At 36.9% G+C, this 23,736-nt stretch overlaps 1 protein-coding gene across 2 annotated transcripts in view; it reads left to right on the forward strand.

Moving 5' to 3' along the window:
* Positions 1-23,736, forward strand: part of CCDC146 (coiled-coil domain containing 146) — an 81,162-nt gene that overhangs the window by 17,051 nt on the left and 40,375 nt on the right. For both annotated transcript variants that reach the window (XM_085298592.1, XM_085298602.1), the window contains exon 2: positions 20,977-21,059. In XM_085298592.1, the coding sequence (XP_085154718.1) occupies positions 20,977-21,059 (83 nt within the window). The remainder of the gene's footprint in view (positions 1-20,976; positions 21,060-23,736) is intronic.

Consider the following 23,736-nt stretch of genomic DNA (forward strand, 5'->3'; position numbering starts at 1 on the left):
CTGGCCAGCAGGCTTCAGACCTGTGCGTTCTCACTGACACAAAGAATTTTTAACACTCAGAAGAAGAAACTAAGAGACATTTCTGGGTAACTATAAGCTACCTCTTGGGTATCTACTTCTTGCAGAAGAGGCACTGGTTTTTGCCCTTAAGGGAGAACTCCCCCACAAAGACTGGTACGAACAGAAGACTTATGAAGCAGAACGTAAGGTCAGACTTAAGACTTGCAATTAAAATTCTGATAACAATAAGTTACAAGCAAAACAAATCTAAATGCAGTTCATATTGCACCCTTTAGTCACTTAGATTAAAAAAAAAAAAAAGTTATTAAGGCCCACTCCAAGTTTTTTTGACATCCTAAATATCGGGTCAGTTGTGAAGAAAACTTAAGGCAAAGCTTGGTATTCTGAATCCTGCCCCAAAATTGTAAATCTAAAGCTAATCTGGAAGCTGGGGAAGTCACTCCTATAGGTTTACCTGTTTGGGGCATTCTTTTCTAAATTCCTGCTTTTCTTTTCTTTTCTTTTTTTTTTCCCCTTCTTTTTTATTGCACCTTGTATCAGCTTCAAGAGTTAATTATTTACTTTTCATGACTAATCCACCAGACAAAATACTTCAGTTGCGGATGACAACTACCACGCACTTACTCACTTGTACCCTGCAGTTACCTTTACCATTCTCACGTGGCCTACACAGTTTCRATGATATATGACTTTCTTCCCCTGTGCTCCAAAGCGTCACTGAATGTATGTCTTTTGTGCATTCATAGCTCTGTCGAGAGCTGACTACCTTGCATGAGTAAAGGATATTAACACTAGTTTTTGTTTAGTTAGTCCAGTCTGAATGGTTTATTTCCCTAACCTCTTTTTGAAATTACTCATACTGCAAATTAAACATTAAACAGGCAGTAGTCGCACACATACTTGTAAGTTCATGATCTCTGGAATGTTTCTAGTTTTTATAGCGACCACAGGCACACATGGATAAGGCAGCAAGCAGGCTTGGTGAAAAGATACTTTGTCTAACCTATTGCAACAATCCCTTCAGGATCCTAGGTAGCACCATGGTCTGGGCAATTTCTTGCAAAGCTGAATTTGAATCTACCCCTCTCACATACTAAGTGGATATCCTAGAACCTGTCATAGTACTTCACGTGGCAAAGCTGTGCAGACCGTCCCTCTGCCCTTTTCCAGTCATGATAGTTTCCCAACTAYGAGGTAAAAGACCATCACTGGACGTATCTTGCGACTTTGGCATAAGACATTGGCATGGCTTTGTTTCTTTAAAAAATGCATCAAATAGAAATGAAACTGAAATRTTTGTCACTGTAGATGAAATGCATGTTTTTAATTTCAGAGAGTAAATCTTTAACATTTTCTTTTGCCTGATCTGATCTTAAACATTTTTCCATCAATCTAAAAACAGTTATTCACTGAGCCTTGTTTTCCTGCATGGTTGTTACTGTGTAATGCAGAAAACTATGCTAGTGTCTTCTGAGGGACCTTAGAAATAGGACAGAATTCCTATAGGACTGAAATCCTTCGATGTTTGGGAAGCCGTGCTCCCCTCCACTGTTGCTCTTTTGGTTTACTACTAGCTCTGCTGTCTGTTTCTTGTTTGACTTCGTACTGGACAAACTATTCTGTATCTGTAAAATTAGTAACAATGATATTTGGTAGCCCATGTCTTATGAATTGGCTTGAAAGGCTTTAAGTGCGTATCCAATATCATTATCCTTTGTGATTATTATGCTGCCCTGGAAGCCTAAAAATCATTAGATCTTCAAGAAGGGTAGAAATTTCTAGTAATGGTGAATGTCAAAGGGGAAAGGAGGTTCAGATGGTGCCAAAGTATCTAAGCCTTTTCAACATTATTGTCCTAAGAAAATCATTTCTTGGTCCCCAGTGTATCTTTGATTTGGGATTTTCACTTCTTCCTTTGGATGAGATTTCTGTATTCTTCTTGAAATGCTCTGCAGTCCTTCTGATCTTTTTAGTCTGATGCTGTCAGCAGTCTATTTGGAGCCTGAAAGACCTGTTTCTCCATCAGGTATCTGTATGCTTCTCCTACTTGGAAAAGTGTTGTAATTGAGGATTGTTTTTTTCTTCCCATTCACACCAATCTATCCAGTATCTGTTCTTCTCTCAGAAGCTAGACGTAGTATTATGCCCCTGTCATTTTTTTGTGTTTCATGCCTCTTTAGCTTCCTATGGAGAAGAGAAGTAAACATCTGAAACTGAGTTTTTCACAATAAATCCTTGCYCTTGAAAGGGTCGCTGAACAATCTGATACTGTAGGATACTGGTGCAGCTTCACTAAAGGCAGAAATATTGGATCAGATCAAAATTGAGAACTGCAGAGTTTATTTACGGGCATGAAGTTTTTCCCAAATGGGGCTTTTCCAGATCCCCTTTTTCCACATCAGTTTTCCAGAGTCTTTTATATATAATAGTTAAACCAAAGCAGAAACAATCTTTAAGATTTTTTTTTCAATTTGTTGAAAGACCTGACTGGTTAACAGCTGATGACCACAAACGAGAATTTTCTATCAARGTCTTATATTTGGTTAAAGGTCTCTTTCTTATAGCTTTTCATCTCTTTTAATCTTTATTAAATGATTTATTTTTTTCCCTCAGTGAACTGATCTTAATCWTAAAGACATATCTTCCCAATCATAAAGAAAATAACTGAGAGCTCATGAAATTCTTAAATTCTACATATTTTAATTCTGTTCCCAGAACTACTAACTGGTTGGAAGGTTAAACAAACTTAACACTGCAGTATATTTTGGTTTAACAAACTTGTGTTAGAACTGTTTATTCAGAGTTTATCAATAGTAGCATGAACCATTTCCCATGATTTTTTAGAGCAAGGATTTTTTCCCAGCAGATAATAGAATACAGGTCAAATAGAAAACACAAAAGGTAAGACTGCAAGCAGACATTCATTTAACTAGTGACTATGACAATTTAAATACTACCGCCTGCGATCTGCTTGGTTTGTTGGCTCTCTACTGTGAGTTACCATCTCCTGCAGCAGAGCTGCTGCAGAACGTTTGTTTAAGCAGTTTAAATGAATGAACCTGAAGCAGATCTGGGATTGTTCATATGAGCCAGTTTGGTGGCAGAGGTGGGATGTGTTAGGGTTCAACACAGGAGTAATTTTCTCACAATGTGGGATATTATTAGAACCCCATATTAAAAAAATTCTGATTTAGGATTCCTTCTGATTAACTCAATTATTTTCTTTCTTTTATTCAATAGTATTTCTTTATGAAAGCAGTCCCTGTTTTGTGCACTGGATTCTGGGACTGCCTGTTCAACTTTCTTATATGAGAACACATCAGAGGACTGAAAGGGAGGCAGTCTTATTCCATATGAGTTTAATTTTTAATGTGATTATTCAGATACAGATTACATAGCACAAGTAACTGCATGGATTGACTATCTATTTAAATTAGTCTTTATAAAAGAGAAAGACCTTGAAAATTAGACTTTGGGCTACAGCCATTAATTTCTTACATTAACTGTACATTCCGTAACATCAGTTACAGAAATGTTAAAGATTAATGATCAGTGTAATGGAACCACCAAAATACATACAGTCAAAGAATATCACATCCTTCTTTTAAGAGAAGGAATATATTTTTAAAGAAAGAAAGAAATCCATGATGACAAGTTCCCGGACTTTCATTCTGTTTTCCCCCAAAGATCTGAACATCTTCCTGCCCCAAATCTAGACGTCGCTGCTGAGCATTCTCCCTTATCTACAGCCACAGAAGACCCTGGAGTTGATCAAATACATGGAGAAAATAAACCAGAAGACAATCTAAGAATAATGGCATTCCTAAGGCAAAAGCCCTTCCCTGCTGCATCTGTGTGGCCTTTTCAGGAAATTCCTTTTTGATTCCTGCAAAAGCCTGCTCCAGTGAGACCAGCTAGCGTAAGACTGTCATGAAGACTCAGTATGCCCTGAGGTTCATGGCCGATCAGGTGACAGCAGGAAAGTCATCTCCTTTCTTTCTGTTTTAGCCTGGACTTTGGAAGTCTTAGAGTCTATCTTCCCAGGCTGTTATCCCCGCTCTTACCTCAGCCATGTCAAATGTAATTCACTGCCAGATGCAGCATTTTCTGACCTTTATATCATCTTGATGGAGGCTGACTTTAATATTCTCCATATAGGGACTGGCTTTTCCCATGAACTACAGTATGAAACTACTGTTATTCATAGAATCAGGGAGGTTGGAAGGRACCTCTGGAGATCATCTAGTGCAACCTCCCTGCTCAACAGGGTCACCTAGAGCATGGTAGACAGGCTTGCATCCAGGCGGGCCTTGAGGATCTCCAGAGAAGGAGACTCCACAACCTCTCTGGGCAGCCTRTTCCAGTGCTCCRTCACTCTCACAGKGAAGAAATTCTCCCTCACATTCAGRCAGAACTTCCTGTSSTTCAATTTCTGMCCATTGCCTCTTGTCCTGTCGCATGGGACAACTGAAAAGAGTTTGTCCCCATCCCCTTGACACSCTCCCTTCRGGTACTTRTACACATTGATCAGATCCCCCCTCAGTCTTCTCTTCCCCAGGCTGAAGAGTCCCAGCTCTCGCAGCCGTTCCTCCTAGGKCAGGTGCTCCAGCCCTCTGATCAYCTTTGTAGCCCTACACTGGACTCTCTCCAGCAGCTCCATGTCTCTCTTGTACTGGGGAGCCTAGAACTGGACACAGTTTATTAACTACGTCGTGGGAAAGAATTTGTGATATTATTGTCCTAGTTAGTTGTTTGTTAGTTTTATAAGGATTTCAGTAGTTTGCTTTTCATTATAAGATGCCTGGCTGATCCATGCATAATTAAACAAGTRAAAGTGTAGAAATTCCATTTAATGCAATACGGGGCTCTATCTATCATAACTATAGTTAGGACTATATCGTTAACGTTTTTTATGTATGCCCTTACTTTACCCCCACACTCAGTTTTGTCTTGCTTATGTACCATCATCTGCATATAGCTTTTTAATGTGAACTGCTTTGCTTTATAGTAGACTGTGAGTCTTTCAGCGATGGTATTGTATTGGTATAAAAGACTCTATATCAAAATACAAGTGAGTACCATCATTTCTCAGGCTCATTTTCTTAGTGTTTGACTTTTTTCTACTGAGTTGTTGGCTTTTTTGKATGTGGAACCAACACTAACTGTAGTGTTATCCATGATACCAAATCACTTACATTACTCAGTCAGTTTCCTTCAGACAATGCAGTGAGAGTGTCATAAAGCTTACACGCTCACTTTGTTAAATCATGTGTGTATGATGTATTTTAAAAGCGCATATAATCTTCTTCATTATGTTTTCTTGGCATGGGAAAGAGGGCAAAATAATTCATGGAGCACTTCGTGAAGCATAAATAACACTTTTAAAAATATTTAAATTATTTTAGCTTACAAAAAAAATGGCTCAGGAAGGTGATTTATTTTTTCTGTAAAAGTAGCAYTTTGATGAGAGGACAGATTTACATATGAATATGATTTTTTTTATTTATTGCTTTGGGTAATTTTGCTCATCATAAACATCAGGAGAGAACAGAAAGATAGCTGAAAGAATAGAAGGGTGGTCTGAAATGTCTGAATGAATTGGAAATGGTGTCTGTGGCAAATATCAGGAAGTCAAAAATTGACTTTAAAAGTAACTTATACGATTAGCACACATTTCTATATTGTAGACATCTCAAGTTAGATCATATGAGTGACCTCTTTTTGGCCTTATTTGGTAACTTAAATTATGTATATATAAGTATTCTCTATTTTTTTCCCATCTGACAGCAAATGTATTTTATTTGTACAATTTATTTGTAAGATTATCTGAAATATTCAGTTGACCATTCTCCTGCATTATTTAAGGAGTTGGGGTATTTTTGAAATCTACTTCTGTGGATTTCTAGAGATATCAAATTTTGTTTTTCAAAATTCGCAGAGATCCTCTTCAAAAGAAGGGAAAAATTTTAAATTTTAAAATGGAAAATCTGTAAAAAAAAAAAAAAAATTTTAAATTTTAAAATGGAAAATCTGTAAATGAAGTAATTTCTTTAATCATTTGTTCAACCAATAGCCTCTTGGGTTCAGATATGATTGTTTATTGCTTAAATTAAATGTTGAGAAAACTTAGTGTCAAATCTTTCTCTATTCAGAAAGGCCAGTAAAAAAAYTTTCTCTGTGGACTTCCAATCCTTATCCTACAAAATCTACTCTCTGAGAAGATATGTACTTAGAGATGAGAGGGATTCTGCCTTCATTTGTCAATTCTACTGACAACRTTAATTTAAAAATCACACCACATTTTTCTTTACCTTTTACCATTGTAACCGTTCTCTCTGGAAGAATGACTGATTACTTAAACAATGTATATTCTTCCCTAAAAATCTGCTATGTTGTTATTCCTGTCTGTACTTTTATATGTTTCCCAATTCSCGAAAGTGTAATGAATATATTTACTGGACATATATAGATTTTGATGTAATACTTCACTTTAAAGCAAAACTTTGGTCATCTAAGTATCTGGTGTCTAGTCTGAGCTGGTTAATCATCTTTGGCTCCCTCTATTGTCAAAGGTGAGTTAGAAGCTCGTTGAAAAGGAGGTTCATCCCAACTGCAGGAATAGGTGTCTGTGGTGGACACCCTGGGAACTCGCTGGCTGTACCTGAAACCCAAAGGGCTGGCCCACAGTAGACACTACTTTGGAGATGGCTCAAAGGTCAAGTAAGAGGATTTCTCCATTTAACAAATATCTAGAGGGCTTAATTCTTATGACCAAAGACTCAAGCCAGCCTCAGCAACTTTCTTGTTTCTTGTAAASTCTGGAAAGCAATCTGAAATAATTTAATCAATTAAATTTGATTATTAAAAAGAATTAGAACCTTAAATACACTGACATAATTATTTTCCTCTTTTTTGGCATTTTTTTTTGTCTTCCTTTCTCTTCCTATAGTTTAAAGACAATAGATTGTAGTCATGTACTATAGTTTAACTTGCCATTGTGCTTTCTTTTTCAATGTCTTTGGGTTATCTTTCTAATATATTCAATGATGTGGCATGCAGATATTCTGAGAGCTGCAGAGTCTTTAGCTGCATGGCTTTGGAAAAAATCCAGAAGTGAGATGAAATGATGTAGTCATTGTGTAGACTCTATTTCAGGACCCATCAGTATCTTCTCTAAGGTAAAAAGTAGAGAGAATTGTTGGTGCACTAGATTATTTTGTATCTGGTACAATCTGCATTTAATCACTGCATTCTTACTTAATCACTGCATTTACAAAACTTCACAGGRCAGGGCCCTGAAGTAGCCTGGTCTAACCTTGAAGCTAACCCTGCTTTGAGTTGGAAGTTRCATGCAGAGGTTCCTTCCAACCTAGATTTTTCTATGATTCTACTCCTCCTGTATTACATTGAGTTTACTTTTTGCTTTACTGTAGTTGCAGTGCAAATGTTTTAAATAAAAGTTCTGGAAAAAAATACAAAGAATGAGTTTTTCCAGACTATAAGGGCTCTTCACAGGTTAGAAAAGAAAAACAAAATAAAAAGATTGAAATAATTGATTTAATTCCTTGCCTTTTAGACTTTACAAATGAGATGGAGCATATGTGGAGAGAACTACCCTATGTGGCATAAAGGGCTATTATTTTATTTCCCCTACCTGGAAAACTGTTTTCTAATGCAGTCTGATTTGAAAGAAATTTGATCTTGACCTTATATTAGAAAAGAATATTTGCAGGAGAAATCTCAGCTTAGTTGAAAATGGATGGAACTGGAATTTCATCATRGGTGTCTAGGGAAATTTTCACATTGTTTTTCTGGACCAAAGTTAATCGCTTAGAAARGTAAGCCCATTTAGTAAGTTGATCTGGTCTAATTTACATTATTCTTTTRCCATTTTCTTGAATTAAATTAAAGAAAGAAACTTGGAAAGTTTATTTGGAACAATAMCAGTTGATTTTTACGTATTTGTTTATCTAGCAAGCTATTAAACTGTTATCCTTAAATTAGTTTATTTGCCAACAGCATTCAGAGTTAAGTAGGTGATTTTGGCTCTAAGTGATTTAGGACTCGTTCTAATAAAAGTCAGTGTGAATTTTCTCACTGATTCCAAAACKGAGCTTTGTGTTCTATATGGTCTGGGCTTGGGGTATTAAAGTCCATTCCTCAAATACTATGCCAAAAGTGGTGAAAAAAATTGAGGAAATCAGATGAAATTATCACAGAAATCCGAAGAGCATTAAACTGTGAAACCTGGATTGGGGATTTTTAGAGCAGTTTTCTTGTGTTTTTAAAGAAATCCCTTGCCTCACAGGTGACAAATGCCAGCTCTATATTTTTAAAATTTTCTTAAACTTTGGGGTTTCTTCATTTTTGAATGACCTACCTTGAAGGAGCCAAGATATGATCTTGAAAAGTAATGAGAAGTCACAGAAGTTCTCAGAAAYTGAGAACACTCTGAAAGACCATATTTAGCCATTTAGAAACCAAGTTATTAGCCTGCATTTTTCTTCATTTTATCGCTAGCATATCCCTATCAATTCCAGTTGATGTTTTTCATTGAAAAACATCATTAAATGTTAAATAATCGAAGTTTAGTATGATATATTACATCATTTTAAACATTAAAAAAAATTTAAAACTATTCATTTAACTGAAAGGATATAAGAAGTTTTTTGAGGAGAAGATCTTATGTTCTTTTGCTTTTGGCTTCTCCTTCCTCAAGAATGGAAAGTATWTTTTCTCTAAATATCTCTGTAGTTTAGATATTAAAATTGGTATTGGTTGCTTATTGCTTCAATATTGTAAACTTTTTATGTTCTAAGGTTAAAAACAATCTGTTTGCCCGTCTGAAATGATATCTTGAGTGCATAATTTTTGCTCTGCTCCTTAAAAACCTTGAAAACAATCTCAGTATTCAATTAAACAAGTTATTGTGGTGCTACAAGAAAGCTTAGAAATATRAACCAGCTGCAGTCTAAACATTCTCAAGTCCAAAGCCAATAAAGAAGTAAACAAGCAGATAAATCAGTTTTGTAGTTCAGRCCTCTACAAAATGCACATATGCATTTGCTCCAAATGTCGCATATCTGTGAAGCTTCATCCTCACATACACGCAGCTCTTTGGAAGAGCATATGCCAGTTACCTGGCGGTAGTTTGATGGCAGGAGAGGCAGCACTGATGCTAAGACCCTGGAGCAGATGATCCTTGTTTTCTAYGTGGAGAGTGATTTAAGTTCAAGCTGAGCTCCCTTTTGCACTATTTAAGCACAAGCACATGTTGTGTCCTRTTTTGAGACAAAAGACTCATTTGAGGAAACCTTTCAGATGTTTGAAATAAACAACATTAATTGAAATTACTGGACTATTCTCTGTTAAAATAACTGTAAGTGTAGTCGTTTTATCTTATTATAAATAATTACACAATCTACAACTTCGAAATAAAAGGTGGAAAATATGATTACAGAATCCAGACCTCTAGATCCAATCCCTCTGCTCAAGCAGGGTCAGCTAGAGAAGGTTKCCCAGGATCACACTTGTGCTCCAGGGATGTAGACTCCACAACCTCTTTGAGCAACATRTTCCATCCATTCTTCAACCATTCTCACAGTGAAGAAATGTTTTCTTCTGTTCAGAAAGAATTTGCTTTGTTTCAATTTGTATCCATTGCCTCTCATCCTATCACTTTGCACCTCTGAGAAGAGTCTGGTCCCGACTTCTTTATACCCTCCTATCGGATATTTATACCCATTGATAAGACCCCCCTCAGCCTTCTCTTCTCCAGGCTGAACAGTCCCAACTCTCTCAGCTCTCCTCATGTGAGAGATTCACAAGTCCCTTAATCATCTTTGTAGTCTTCCCCTGAGCTTGTTTCAGTATGATGATGTTTTGTATAGGGAACCTARAACTGGAGACAGTACTAGAGATGTGGCCTCACTAAGGCTGAGCAGYGGGGAAGGACCACCTCTCTCAGTCTTCTGGGGATGCTCTGCCTAATGCAGCCYGGGATACTGTTGGCGTGCTTTGCCATGAGGGTGCATTACTGCCTTATGTTCAACTTGTTATTTACCAGGACCCCTAGGTCTCTCTCTGACAAGTTGCTCTCCAGTCAGTCATCCCCTACTGTGTACTAGTGTTTGGAGTTATTCCTCCCCAGATGCAGAGCATTTCCCTGTGCTGAACTTCATGAGGTTCCTCCCTGCCCACTTCTCCAGTCTGTCAAGGTCCCTCTTAATAGCAGCACAACCAGCTGCTTTATCTGCCACTCCTGCCAGTTTTGTATCATGTGCAAACTTGCTGATGGTGCACTCTGACCCATTATCCAGGTCATTAATGAAATTATTAAACAATATTGGCCCCTTTGTCAACCTCTGAGTACACTACTAGTGACTGGCCTCTAACTGGATTTAGTGCAGCTGATCACAACCCGCTGAGCCTGGCAGTTCAGCTAGTTTTCAGTCCACCACACTGTATACCTATCTAGTGCATACTTCATCAGCTTGTCTCAAAGGATGTTATGGGAAACAGTGTCAAAAACTCAAACATAAGAAAAAAGCATGGAAGAGGTGGGAGCAGGGACAGGCAACCCATGAGGCTTATAGAGATTCTCCAAACATGCAGGGATAGCATTAGGAAAGCCAAAGCCCATCTGGATTTGAATCTGGTGAGGGACATGAAGGACAACAAGAAAGGCAGCTACAGAAATAGCAGCAGCCAAGGGAAGACTAGGGAAAATGTGGGCCCTCCGATAGATGAGGCAGAGGCTCTGGTGACAAAAGGACAAGATATTGAATACCTTCTTCACTTCAGTCTTTACTGCTATGACCATCACTGGTACCATCACAGATGCCTTTCAGGTTGGTTAAGCACAATTTTCCCATCGTAAATCATGATGACTTCTTCCAATAACCTTCCTGTCCTTCATTTGTCTAGAAATGGTATCCAGGATTTGTTCCTCCATCACCTTCCGAGGGATCGAGGTAAAGGTCACCAGCCAATAGTTTCACAGATCATCCTTCTTGGCTTTTAGAGTCACTTTTGCCTTCTTCCAGTCCTCAGGAACCTCTTGCAATCATCRTAACCTTTCAAAGATAATTGAGAGTAGCCTCACAATGACGTTAGCCACCTCACTCAGTGCTTGTGGGTGCATCCTATAAGGTCCAATTGACAGTGTGTGTCCCGTTTAAGTGTTCCCTAACCTGATCCTCCTTTGCAAAGGATAAGTCTTCCTTCTCCAGACTTTCCACCTGGTGTGGGGGACCTGGGATTCCTGAAGGCCAGTGGTCATCGTAACAAAGACTGAAGTGAAGAAGGTATTCATTACCTTGTCCTTTTAAGTGTCCTTTGTCAGCAGATCTCTGTAGCCACTACCAAATTCTCCAGAATCCTGACCCATAAGCCCTCATCTGGCCTCTCACCCATCCCCAGGCAGAGCTCCATGCATTCCCATTGCTCACTTACATAAARGGCGACTCCCCCTCCTCACCTTCCTAGCCTGTCCGTCCTAAAGAGCCTGTATCCATCCATCTCAGCACTCCAGTTGTGTGAGCTATCCCACCATGTCTCTGTGGTCCCGATGAGACTATGCTGCAACTGCACACAGACTTCTAATTCCTGCTGTTTGTTCCCCATGCTGCATGCATCAATATGCAGGCACTTCAGATTATTTTGTTGATATTTAGAATACCTTTCAGTTATTCTGCAATATCTGCAGACATGATTAGAAATGTATGTTAGCTCCATCATTTCTCTGAAATGCAGAAGTTTTGGGRAATGTTAAAATTAAGTCTTTCCTAGGAAACCTTCAAATGTTTCACTTTCATAATGATTATGAGTAACTGATTTTAACACAGATTGTCTTGATGGCAGCTATATTGATCTGTACTTTTCACTGTGTGTTTCTTCAGAAACATGCAAAGCACTAGACCAATATTCAAACTACATAATCTTACTAAGTTTGAAATTTGGCTAAATTCTTTTCATTTCTGGAGAGCACTGAAGTAAGACATGAAAAAAACCTGTAATTCAAAACTGAGAACATTATAGTTCTTAGAGTTCTTAGTACCGCTATTTCGTGGACTTTCCACTGACTGAAAAAAACAAATTTATTTATTGTTTTATTTTCTGGTAGAAAGTAGCCAGATTGCCTGAAAAGATGCAAATTAGAAACTTACACTCAGTGGAGTGTAACGTGTTAATCAATTAAAATCAGTGTAAAGTAAAAGAAGGAGCAGCTTAAYAGGCTAAAGTAAACATAACAGAAAAGTTATATTGAAAAGGAAAGATGCATGTCAACCCAGTAATAGGATATACAATTTTTATGTAATTACATTTATGGGACTACAAGGAGAAAGCAAAAAGAAGTTGCCAAGCAACCACCTACTAGCAGCCAAATCTCTATCCAACTTTCTAATAATTCTTCATTTAAATATGGAAAATTTATTTTAGTTTACCAAGATGATCTATCAATTTCATGTGTGTTTAAAAATTTATGGAGTTCCAGTTCATTGTATAATAATAATAATAATAATAATAATAATAAAAACTAGAGAGAGGAGAAAAGCAACTCACATGGGAAGAGCTTGGAAAAATCAACAGTTAATTATGCGACTATATTCCAAACTCCAGGCTTGAGAGTGCCACTGCCAGTATAACAAAATTATCTCAATTTTTTCCTGAGCATCGTAGTTAACACAGGACTGCAAAAGACYTGTCAGGTACACAAGTTCTTTTCTTCTCATTTCTCCATCTTCATTGGTTCTTTTYCTTGTTTTAAATGTAGCAGATTATTAGGATAACTAAAGAAAACTACCATTTTAYTTACTCCAGCAACACAAGCACTTACAAACAACAAAATGAACTATGGATGAGCATCTTCAAAAGAACACATTAGAGAGGTGGTGGGCAGGATGGAAGAGGAGGTGATATGTAACTTCTTTTTTAAGCTTGGAATATTAGTCTTTGGATATTTAGTCTTGAAATATTGTCTATTAGGCATCCTTTTCACAGAAATATGTGACTATTGCAGGTCCAACAGACCAGATTAAAATTATGAAAATTATCACAAACTCTAATTTAGAAATKTTATGTGTGTGTGAATGTATGTRTATATGTAAATACCACTGACTATTTTATCATTAGTTGTTTTATTTGTATRTTCTTGAATGATGACATTTTTAAAACTAATTTCCAAACGTACTTACCGTGGTTGAAATCTATAAGGTGTAGTACTCATTACAGTCACTGCTGCCGAAGTATATTGTATTCTTTAATTAACACTAGGGCTTCTTCAAATGTAGATTGCTTAAATTCAAGCATTCTTACCAAAAATMAAACAAGTTAGGAATTTCCTAAGTTTAATTTCTGTGTAACAATTGTTGAGAATTACAGTAGTTCATCTTCTCCACAAGGGGAGTCTTGTGTTGCCTAGGCAAGATGGACCATTTTGAGRGTTGTTTTTTGAGGGGAGTAATCTTTGTAAGACCATTGACACTAGACTTCCCAGGAATCTAGGGACTTTAATGCTGAATTTACAATCACAGAATGGTTGAGGTTGGGAGGGACCTSTGGAGATCRTCTAGTCCAAATCCCTTGCTCAAGCAGGATCACCTGGAGCGTTTYAGACAGGGTTGCATCCAGGAGGGTTTTGAATATCTCYRGAGAAGGAGACTCCACAGCCTCTCTAGGSAACTTATTCCAYTGCTCTGTCACTCTCACAGGAAAGAAATTTTTCCTCATGTTCAGGTGGAACTTCCTGTGCTTCAATTTCTGCCCATTGCCTCTTGTCCTGTCACATGGGACAACTGAAAAGAGTTTGGCCCTGTTCCCTTGACACCCTTCTTTAAGGTATTTGTAGACACTGATCAGATCCCTTCTCAGTCTTCTCTTCCCCAGGCTGAGCAGGCCCAGCTCTTGAAGCCGTTCCTCATAGGGCAGGTGCTCCAGCCCTCTGATCATCTTTGTAGCCCTACGCTGGACTCTCTCCAGTAGCTCCATGTCTCTCTCATACTGGGGAGCCCAGAACTGAACACAGTACTCGAGATGAGGCCTCCCCAGGGCTGAGGAGAGGGGCAGGATCACCTCCCTCCACCTTCTGGCAACACTCTTCCTAATGCACCTGAGAATACCGTTGGCCTTTTGGCCACAAGGGCACATTGCARGCTCATGGATTCACAAAGACCTGAAAGCTTTCACAAGACGTGAAAGCATCTCTCTTCTGGACRTCAGAGGTGTTAGATACCTGGTACAAGACATCTACTTCCATATCATCTTCTGTCATGCATATTTATATTTTTATACTACTTTCCTACATAAATTTCGTACAGTACTGAAATTTCAAATTGCTTGATATAGGAATATTTTTTTCCATATGGTTTTCTATATACTATGGCTTTAGAATTTGTCAGAACAAGAGTTTTTAAAAAATCTTCAAGAATTAATCTTGTTGTACACAATGTCGCTCAGTCATTGGATGTTTTTGCCTTTTCTGTAACCCTATATCAACTTASAATTTTACTATCATGATGTACCAATGCACCTGAACCATGGATTTCTCAGATATTCTTTTTATATGTGTYTAAAGCCCTTCTTATTTCTATTTCCTTTGATCGCAGATGCTTCATGGATTTTCTTGGTTTCCCTTATCTATTGCCTTCAAACTTTAATTTRTACCATAATTTAACTCAATTTACATCTTTTTCTCCTATCCCTTATATAGAGAGAAATATGTTTTTATTGCTATTACACCTCAATTTAGTCACAATGGCTTTTTTTTATCTCTGGGGTCTGTAGTTTTATGGGCATTTATTAAGATCCAGTGACAKAATTCTGAACTTCCATTAAGCCTTCTTATACTAAAATTTATGCTTCTGGATGGGTATATTAAAGCTGCTTTCAGCTTTAGAATACTAATCTTTTAAAGGTTCTGTAACTGTTGCTTTATTTATAAATGCTGCTAGACCAGGATCATTGTGAGGTGGATTATCACTGATTTAAACCATCAATTAACATTTTTTTCTCTCAGGGTGAGTTATAACAGACCCTAATGTCTTTGTAGAAAGTCTAACTTTTGATATATTTTAGTAAAATGTACTGCTATGTTTTGTTAAACATTTTATATGAAAAAATTACCTCCAAAATCAAACTTACTTTGGATTAGGTGAAAATTATCAGGGAAGTGAATATTTGCTTAATCYATTTCAACTGGATTTTTGAATTAACTTATATTGTGTGTATATGTGTRTAAATATGTTGTAAAACATGGTTGTAGTAATGTTCTTTATATGATTTTTATAATGGATATTTTGAAAATAGTATTGATTTTATTTAAYGCCTGATAGATATACCGGACAAACATTTTTACAGAATTAAGATAGTCAGATCCAAGTCAGATCCAGTTTTTAATTGTACTGGTGAWTAGTAGCAGCTGGACTAGTCTGTATTTACACTACGATTGCAATGATCAGACTATGTGTCATAGTTCTTACTGATAAATGAAATGGAGTAGGACCTTTAGAATCTGACTGTAGATATAGGTTAATAAAAGAAAGTGTGTATATACCTGAGATTTATATATATTTGTGTATTTAAACCTCTGTATTTTTAACTYATGTTAGCAATCTGTAATTTTTACTGTGACGTGGCTAGGAAAGAGCTCTTYAAGTTAAAGGTGAGGAAGAGCTCTATCTATGCCCATGGCCAACATCACTTAGCTATACAGAAGTAAAATCATTATGCTTTGTCTCTATTGCAATTTAAGAATGAATTTGTTACTCATCCTGTGTTAAAACTTGCCTTATATTTTATGAAGAGAAAGATGAAGATATTTCAAATTAGACTGAATATCAAAGGAAAATATGATTCATCTATTGTAAACATCCAGAAATAGAGGTAAAAAGAAATATTTCTGAATTCCAGTTCCAATTTAGCTTGCAATATTTTTTTAAAGAAGAAAGCTAATGCTGTACTTGAGAAATGAAGCTGTGTAACTATTTTATATTACAGCACCTGGTTGTAGRAATTTTTATACACTTCTCTGCTGAATCTGAGATCCAAATGTGAAACCTGTAGTTTAGACAGGCGAATGACATCCAGAAACTCAATAAATGCATATAATCTTCCCAGTAGACTTTTTAACTGTTTACACCAATGTAACTCCTCTGTCTTTAGAATAATTAATATTGTACACTTTACTACTTTGTAAGTCCTATTAGAAATATTACCCATTTCCTTGATTTCAGAATAGAATGAGTCTGTGAGTGAATGGAAGGAAGATTGTACACAAAACACAAAAAGCAGATTAGGCTATATCAGGACTCATGGCAGTATTTTGGGGTAAACTTTAGTAAGTATGGATATCTGGGACATGTTTTCCCTTCACAAAAACAGCATTCACGTAAGAACTTTARTGTCTTTTGCAAACTGTTGTTTTTTCCAAGATATTGCAAAAAATTTTTTTTTTATTGATATATATGCATCAATGTGTGCTTTTTTCCTTGCACAATTCTGTATTACCTGTGTGATCTGCAAAGTCCAAATAGTAGAGTTTTTTTCAATTGTACACAGAGGTAAGTAACCGTGCCTGGTACAAATCTGTAGAAGACGAGAGAGTTGAGGCTATTTGTTTTCATTTCATTACAATTATTCTGGATTCATTCTACAATGTATTTGTTAATCATATACTGGCTAATCAGTTCAGAGCTGTAAATTTCAGCTAAATTACTYAAAGTCTAATCTTTTTTCCTGTTGATAATTGTACTAGCTATACCAGATTTTGTTAAAGGCTAAATAGGACCAAATACYCATTATATCTTATCTACCATTCAGGACGAAATCCACTGTAAGCATAGACACATAAAATCAGTGGCATGATTCTGTTTCTGATTCYAACAACTTCTTCCAAAGCAAACAAAAGAGCAAAAGGTGAATTGCTTTATATTTTAATTTGAAGGTTGCATGGTAAGACTCAGTATTTCAAGCCATTAGTTGAGTAAATAATGCTCACTCTTAAAAGTGTCCCTATTTAAGTCAGTTTATATAACTGAAAGATTATTCTCATGAGTAGAGGTTTGTTCTGGACTGTTGCCCTTAAAGAAAATTTTTCCGAATGCTRTTCTGATGGCTAAAAGGAAACTTAGTAACTGATACTGTTCTCCTCCCTAAAGTATGCTCTTCTTTGTAAACAAAAAAAATATAAAAGGTATGTGAGGTGATGAATTGGAATAGAATGTCAGAGGCAAAAGRTAGTTTCAGTATAACCCCACAGATGCCAGGTCTGTGATTACAAGCCAGAAAGGTCAAATTGACTTGTTTGCAAACTATGAAATAAATAATAAAATATTGTATATTGAGGGAATATGAGGGAATATTGTTTACTGTTTCCTGTTGTTCTAGCACTATTCAAGAAAAATTTTTTAGAATACCTATTGCACTTTAAATTTTGAACTTTAATCCAAGATCATTTTCAGCTGAAGATAAACTCATGTTTGTCTTGCTCACTGGCACATCCAGTCTTGAGTAATAGCAATGCTTATGCCTCTGCTGAAAACCRTTGAAATATATAGTAATTTTAACTCACACTCAAAGGAGGAGGATGCAATTTTAAAAGATAAAATATGTTTCTTGAGAAAGAGAAAAAAGTTTGGCAGGAGCACTCTCCAAAAAGTTAATTGAGACAGGCTACATCCCCAAAATTTGTTGGTTAAATAAAAGTAATTTGGCTCTGTGCTGTTCCTGTCACTCAAAAGCAAATCCCATATAAAAGTCTATAATCAAAAGTAAWTTCAGGTGAGTGTTGTGTATGTGTAGATGATATTGCTTGTGCATTTTTCCAGCTTTTAAATAAACCTTCTTGTTTGAAGCAGACTGTCATAGTATGACATTAATCATAAATTTCTAAAGAAAAAAATATAGATGTCCAGTCAGACTTGCAGGGTGAGGAACATATGATTTAGATGCATCACTAACTGTTGGAAGCAGTGAAAATTCAGTCCTACACAGATAAAAGCATTAGGGCTGGCTTGATGCAAAGAAGGTTTATTTAGGTACGTGTCCATACTGTCTTTAGTGACTGTATATTTAAGCTTGGGCTTCAGCATTTTAGGTCTTAGCTCATCCCCAGTTAAGCTAGTGTCATCCACCTACAGTTGGCAGGAGTAAACTGCTGTTCCCTAGCTATTGTATTTTTGTTTCTATATTYCATGACAATAGGTTAGTTCAGTATGTTCATCTCTTGCCATTATGCACTATATAAAAGAAAATCTGTCTGCCTTGGTCATTCAGCTTCCTTGTTGCCTTTTCAGGCTGTTGCCATTGAGCTGGAGGATGTCTGCAGCCACAAGAGGAGGTTTCCTTTAGGACTGTCAGTAGCCTTTGCAGATGATAGTGACAAATAGTTTCTTGGCCCTAATTCCAACCTAAATATCAGTGGGAACCAAAGTCATTCTGGCTAGAAAAATGGTTACTTCTTGGCCTATCTGATGGTAAACCGCAAGGACTCTGTCCTCTGTACTATCCATTGAAGAGCGTCTCTAACAGTGTGAGACTGCTACCCATTTTCAGTATCTTTTGCAAAGAGCTAGTACTGACTGTGCACAACCGTAGTTCTAATGTCTAAGTGGGTACCAGTTTTCATTCCAGTCCTGTCCCTAATTTCTGTTATCRGTAGTCAGTGTACTCAGGGATTGGAAATCTGCTGTTGGTCAGCATGATAAAAATGTGCAAGGCAAGAGTCACAACTTCTATCCCTGTTGTAGGCATTTGGTGAATTCCTGGGAGCATGCATTGGCTCAGACAGTATAGCTTTTGTAGTTCATTTTATTTCCGCATCACCCAATATTATATTGGTGGGAAGGAAGATTTAAATGTGTTGTGTATCTTAGGCATCATCCTTCATCTGGGCTTATCCACAAATACAGTTTTTCTGCAGTTGATTCAAGCTTTTCCTCCCTTGTACAATCCTCTCCTCCCACAATTAGCTACTTCTCTTCCTCTCAAGTTGCAGCCTCTTACCTTCCCTTCTTATTCTTACCACTTTCCAAGAATCTTGGAAMAAACAGTGTGGTGGGATTTAATTACAAAACCTGGGATCGAGGTAGCCCAGAAGTGACTCCCTGATGGCTCTCCAGCTGCGCTTGTGATAACCAGGATGATCTTGTGATACTTTTCACAGAAATCTCATCCCCTTTTGACATGCTGGTTATGCTATCCATACAATCTCTCTCCCAGGTCTACAGARCAGGGGTCACTCTGCATAGGTCCAGCCATTTCAACATGGAGCTCTTAACTCTGAACTGAATGCAGAAATTGAAATGTGAAATGCTTCAAAAGTTTATGGATATAAAGCASTCAGTTTCAAGGCCAAATAAATTTATTTCTTCAGGAATGTTGTCAAATATGGCCTGCATGTGCAGTGAGAAACTAAGCAGTAAGGAAAAAYAGAACTTACAGGTGTAGCTATGGGGGTCAAACTTAGCTYAGTTGATTAGAGCGTGTTGCTAGTAATGCCAAGGTCRTGAGTTCAATCCCCGTATGTGCCACTTGTTTCCCTGCTGTGCAGGGGGGTTGGACTAGATGATCTCCAGAGGTCTCTTCCAGCCTTACTGATTCTATGATTCAAGAGGAAGGACGATAGTGAGATACCATTCAAACAGGAAAACTATACCTYTACGTGAGGCTCGTAAGTGGGCTCAGATAGGGAAATATTTTCTTTCTTGTAGACGAGCTAGTWAGTAATATGAGCTTAATTGAGCAGTATCTTTGGCTCATAAAGCATGCCAAAGTAAATATTAGAGAGCTGTTTATCTTTAATCTCATACAAACAAAAGACAGATCTGCTTTCCTTTTCTCACAGCTACAAAAATCAGAGAGGCTTAGCTGCCCTGAAATCTTTTGCAGCAAATCTTAAAAATACAAACATCTACCAACAAAATGGATACTTCTGTTAGTATATTAACTTGGATTCTGCTTCCTGACCATAGGATTTGTCCTGGACAGTTTCTCATGGATATTCAAGAAAGAGGCATCTACAGAATAGCCTACATAYGAATCTCTTACATTACCTTTAATTCAGCCCAGAAGGAGGGCCTTTTCTTGAAGGCCTTGTCAAAACCCAAGGAYTGAAGTATGTCTTTTAGGCTTCTTTGGGTACAGTAGTAACTTTGTTTCTTTGAGACATACACAACTTCATTTCTTGACCGGTTCCCATTAAAGAGACTGCAGATTTGRTATGCTGCTCCAAAAGGCTAGATATGGACTTTTGTAGAGCAAGATTTATGTGGTTCTTACCTGTAACCAAAAGAAAGGAAGGAAAGGTTTCTAAAGAAATGTCCTAGGAGATAGTGTCATATTGCTACTGTGACTTCTTTCCCAGTGGCAAAACTAGGCTCTCTGTTGTATTTCCTATTTGTATTAAGAAAGACTAGTTTTCCTCATTGGCCCAAATTACCTCCCTCAAGACACCTGAGGAACCACCTAAAAATGGGTAAGCTGCATCACATATGTATGGTTTTTGTAGTACTAAMTATGTAGAGTGGTTTGCTGTTGGTGTTTGCCATGAAGGACCTGMAGAGCCATGCAAGGCAATGAGCTCTGTGACCCGGGGGTGATCTAGCTTGAGCCAAGTTCCTTTTTGAACCATCATATAAGCAACATGGAAAACTGATGACTGAAGGCCTGAATACAAAGTCAAGAGAGAATTATCATGAAATTTCAATGCAGAAGGGCAATCAGAAAAGAGATAGGAGTGCAGGCAATATTGTAGTYATGGCAGATACAGTCTTTATACTGTTTTGTTTATACTTTCAATTCTTATGTGAAAATGTATTTTTCATCTGTGTATTCCATTTGGTATATCACCAAAAATGAATAAACTAAGAGACTGCCTACAATAGTTATAAAAATTTTCAGCGTAATGGAAATGTTAATACTTAATAGATGTTATAATTGTCTGTTTTGCTTCTCTAGCTATTTTCTTCTGGAAAACTTCCAGGCAGCAGAGTAGCTGAGCTGAAGGCAAAGTAYGCCCTGCTGCATAAGACTGTGATAAGGTACAATATCTACAGATTTCTAAGGGTATCTTCCCTTACTTCTTTGCAAATATTTGATTTGACAACTTATCCTCTGTCATAGTTCTGTTGTAGACTTTGTTTCATTAGCCAAGGCATTACATGTTTAAAGTAAATTTTCCCTCAGGCTGAGGCCTAATTATCGTTTAATATGAGTGTTGTTAAAGGGGAAGCAAAAACACAAGGATGAAAAAGTTTTGTTTAATAAATAGGAAGATTCAAGGTAAYTGAAATATTTCACTGCTTGTTTGAATAACATCTTTATGTTTAATATAGACATAATAATAGTGGCAATGGAAGGAAGTACAAACTAAAACACACAATATGCAAGTTTAGAACAGAAAAAGATACATTTGAAGAGCATGTAGCCAGAATTATAACATAWGAAAAGACTGTGAACAGCAGAGCTAACATAATAGAAAGCAATTGAAGGTAAGACGGAAAGAGACTAGGAAGGAAAATGAGACTCTTCTGCATCTAATTAGGTGTGAATTTTATCCTCAGAGAATATTCGCAGTCACATTAGGCAGAACTGATAAGAGATTTAGAAGGTTATAGCCTTCTAAAGCCTTATATAAGCCTTCTGTAGCCTTAGCCTTCTAAGTATAAATCCAAATCTGAAGTTAGATGTGGTAGCTGTGAGTCTGCCCTGCTCTGGTACCTTGCTGAAGGAGAGAGAATAGAAGAGAAGGGATGGGAAAAGACCGTGCTGGTAGCTCTATGCCAGGTTTGAGCAGGAGATGTGTGTGCAGAAGGAAAGGAAGAGGCAGGGACAAATCAGGGATAGATAACTCTAGGCTGAACAGAAGACTAGTGCGTCACAGAACATAAGTATAGTGTTGTAGATGTTGCAATACTGAAGTAGTATTTGTGTAGGATAATTTTGACATTGTCTATGGTACACTCATAGTCATCAGTAAAATCAGCATCATGATACTGTTGTAAAATTTCTATAATATGTACCATAATATCCACCAGTATTTAGCCCAATTTCCCTGGCAGTCCACTTCAAAACCRTTATGATAATTCTGCTTATAAGAGAACAATGATTCTTCTATTGTTGAAGCTAAGGACTAATTTAAGGATTCTAAAAATAATTCAAGTCATACCTGCTTACTTCAGTTATGCTGAAATTTGGTCTTAGCAATCTGAGTAGTGGAAAGTGATAAAAAGTAATTTGAAAAGGGTTTCCCAAGTCCTGAAAACACAGTTTTTCTAAAGGCTGAGTCTTCTAATTTCTTTTTTATAAAATTGGTGTAAATTACAAAATTTTCACGAATCTGGTTGTGTAAAAGGTCATCTGACTTTTATTCAGAATAACACATGGTAAATACTTAGGGGAGCAAATTAAAAATGGTATACCTAAACTAGACTGACTCCCTAGAAAGTACTCTGTGCTGATAGTAAGTTCTGTATCTGTTTATACTGTTTTTTTTAATTAACTGGAATGAAACCTTGCCCAATCCCGGAAGAAGTCACAGTTCTGAAGAACAGGAAACACACTGAAAGATCCTTAATTCTGTCCCCCAAATGGTGACTTAATGCTCAGAACTAAACATATTGTGTGAATGTTGGATTAGTTGATTGAAAAGCTTTCTACCGTGCCAGCGTTCACTGAGCTGTGAATTAGACTGACTTTCAGCCAGTGTTCATTTGAAACCAGTCTTTGACTGTAAAAAATACAGGCATGTTATTAAGTATTTGCTTTTAGATATTTATAAAGCATTCTTTTATATAAAACATTCTTATATAAAGACAATGTCTTTATATTTTTACTGAGTGGGATATGGCCTGAAGGAGAATGGGAAAGACTCAGCTGTCTTTTCTCTCACACATAAAACTACTGTACACATAGTGCACCAAAAATTAAAAAATGTTGGATCGTAGATTACATCTCTCATTCTTTCCATGCCTCTCGTAGGAATGCATATTTGTCACTCTTCTGTGGGTCTATTAGAGGATCACGTAACATTCTTTACCTAGATGTAGTCATATGTCAGAGCAAAATGCCAATGCATAACTGAGTGCTGATTCCTATGGAATTTCTCTTACTGCTGGAAAAAAGCAAGGGAAATCAAATACCACAATTGATCATGATTTCTGGTATATTTTGAGGACTTTTCAGACATGAAAGGTGGGATTACCTTGCCCATATATTAACATCTGCAGACATGAACATCTAATCTAGTTATCTAGAGTCCCTTAAAAAATAGAAGGAAATAGAGACAATTTAATTCCTCCTYATACAGATATTTGCAAGTGTCTGTTTTTTCCCACTGGCTATAAAGGGAGTCCTGATGATAYGTTCAGTATCTGTTTATACTGTTTAAGTCAACTGAGATGAAATCCTGCCCAAACTGAGAAGTCACAGTTCTGAAGAACAGGAAACCCAGTGAAAGATCCTAAATGAAGATACAGTATGCTCGTGATTTGCCTTTTCACCTGTACTGAGCATGACCCTTTGTGAAGGTTTATAAAACACTTGTTCTGTTCTTACAATCAAACATCACAGAATTAATACCACTTTTTAATTTTTCGTTCTTCATCCTTACTCATGCAGCACAATTCCATGGGGCAATAAATTTATTTTACGTATTATAGTTGAGTTTTTTCTCTTCCTTAGTTAATCTCCATGACAGAATGTTCTTTTATGTCCCAG

This window comes from Rhea americana, unplaced genomic scaffold (genome assembly GCF_003343005.1).
Source record: "Rhea americana isolate MKP2758 unplaced genomic scaffold, rheAme1 scaffold_1, whole genome shotgun sequence".
NCBI lineage: Eukaryota > Metazoa > Chordata > Aves > Rheiformes > Rheidae > Rhea > Rhea americana.